Source organism: Arachis stenosperma, chromosome 7 (genome assembly GCF_014773155.1).
Source record: "Arachis stenosperma cultivar V10309 chromosome 7, arast.V10309.gnm1.PFL2, whole genome shotgun sequence".
In the NCBI taxonomy this organism is placed as follows: domain Eukaryota; kingdom Viridiplantae; phylum Streptophyta; class Magnoliopsida; order Fabales; family Fabaceae; genus Arachis; species Arachis stenosperma.
In genome coordinates, this window is record NC_080383.1 from 67,807,812 (window position 1) to 67,809,587 (window position 1,776).

At 35.6% G+C, this 1,776-nt stretch overlaps 1 protein-coding gene across 1 annotated transcript; it reads left to right on the forward strand.

Moving 5' to 3' along the window:
* Positions 1-232: 232 nt before the first annotated feature.
* Positions 233-1,529, forward strand: LOC130939886 (uncharacterized). Its single transcript, XM_057867954.1, has 3 exons — positions 233-652; positions 739-837; positions 1,224-1,529. Exons 1-3 carry the CDS (start codon positions 233-235, stop codon positions 1,527-1,529), a joined length of 825 nt encoding a protein of 274 aa, XP_057723937.1.
* The last annotated feature ends 247 nt before the right edge of the window (positions 1,530-1,776 follow it).

Sequence of the window (1,776 nt, forward strand, 5' to 3'; positions counted from 1 at the left end):
ATTATGTGAGTATATGCTTATGTAATGTGAATTTTTTCTATTTTTAGTTTAATTGAGTATTTTTCCTATTCTCTCAAGTTATTAGAGTTCTTCATTTATGTATTTACTTGTTATTGTTTCTTAGGAAGTGATGATGGATCGTTCTGAACAAATTAAGCTATGTGTTGGATATTACTGGATTATGAGAATGCAATTTGACACGTTAATGCTGCTTTTTTTAGTTACTTTATATATGTATATTAGGAATAGAAGGCGGGGTCATACTTCGATTGGTCGAAGAGTGAACACATTGCCATTAAGGCGAGATGCATTAGATAATATCATTGGGGAGGGTGGAGATAGAAATTGCATATGGGAGTTAAGAATGAGTTTAAATGCATTTGCAACTTTATGTGAATTGCTACAAGTTCAAGGTGGATTAGACGAAGACGGTCATGTTGGCATAGGCGAGCAAGTAGCTACTTTCTTAATCATATTAGCTCACCATACCAAAAATCGGAGCGTACAAGTTAGGTTCTATAGGTCTGGTGAAACTATTAGTAGGTATTTTCACAAGGTATTGTGTTCGGTTTTGCGTGTCCAAAGTATCTTATTTGCAAAGGCAGACCCTGTACCGGAAGATTGTGTAGATCCCAGATGGAAATGGTTCAAGGTAGGTCGTGTATGTAGCTCCAATGTTTATTGGTCAAGTTTACTCTGCGTGTAATAACTGTTTTTTTTGTTTTATATATTTGATAGGGTTGTCTAGGAGCATTAGATGGAACTTACATAGATGTCACAGTCCCGAAGAGTGATAAATCTAGATATCGGACGAGGAAATCTAGAATATCCACCAATGTCTTAGGAGTCTGCAATCGGAACATGAATTTTGTCTATGTCCTTAGCGGTTGGGAAGGATCGGCATCTGATTCAAGGGTACTTAGGGATGCTATTACTCGATGTAATGGCTTGAAAATACCTATTGGTATGTCTAGAGTAATCTTTTGAAAAGAATAATAACTATTGTTTATGAGAATTACAATGTATTTCTTATACTTTTCCATCCTTTCGTTTTAGGGTGTTATTACTTAGTGGATGCTGGCTATACCAATGGGAGAGGATTTTTATCTCCTTATAGAAATGTTCGCTATCATGTGAATGAGTGGGTTCAAGGTCATCGGGCACCACAAAATCGTCTAGAGTTATTTAATAAGAAGCATTCTTCGGCTAGAAATGTGATTGAGCGGTGCTTTGGGTTGCTTAAGAAAAGATGGGCAATTCTACGAAGTCCCTCGTTCTATCCTATTAGGGTTCAAAGCCACATTATTATTGCTTGTTGTTTGTTACAAAATTTTATTCGTATGAACATGGATGTTGATCCCGAAAAAGATGCAACTCTTTTGCCAGAACACATACCGGTAGGAGATGATACTATTGTTGATGAAGCTGACACTATTGATGTTGTGGAAAGTAGCCATGAGTGGACTCAATGGCGTGAGGACCTAGCAACCGAGATGTGGGAAATATGGAGAGGAGAACGTGGCGCGTAAAGTTTTTATGCTTTGCTAGTTTTGTTATGTTTGCAATTGTCCTAGACTATAGATTATTGTATTTGAATTCATTTGAGCTTTTTTCTTTATGCAATATGTATTTGCCAACTCGGATTCATAATTTGTATTCTAATTAAACATATAATTAGACAAGGGTTTGTTTTAATTGTTTCAAAAAGATGTCAAAATTCTAGAAAAGTATTGAAATCTTTGAAGATGTTAATATTGTGCTAGTGATTATTTTAAT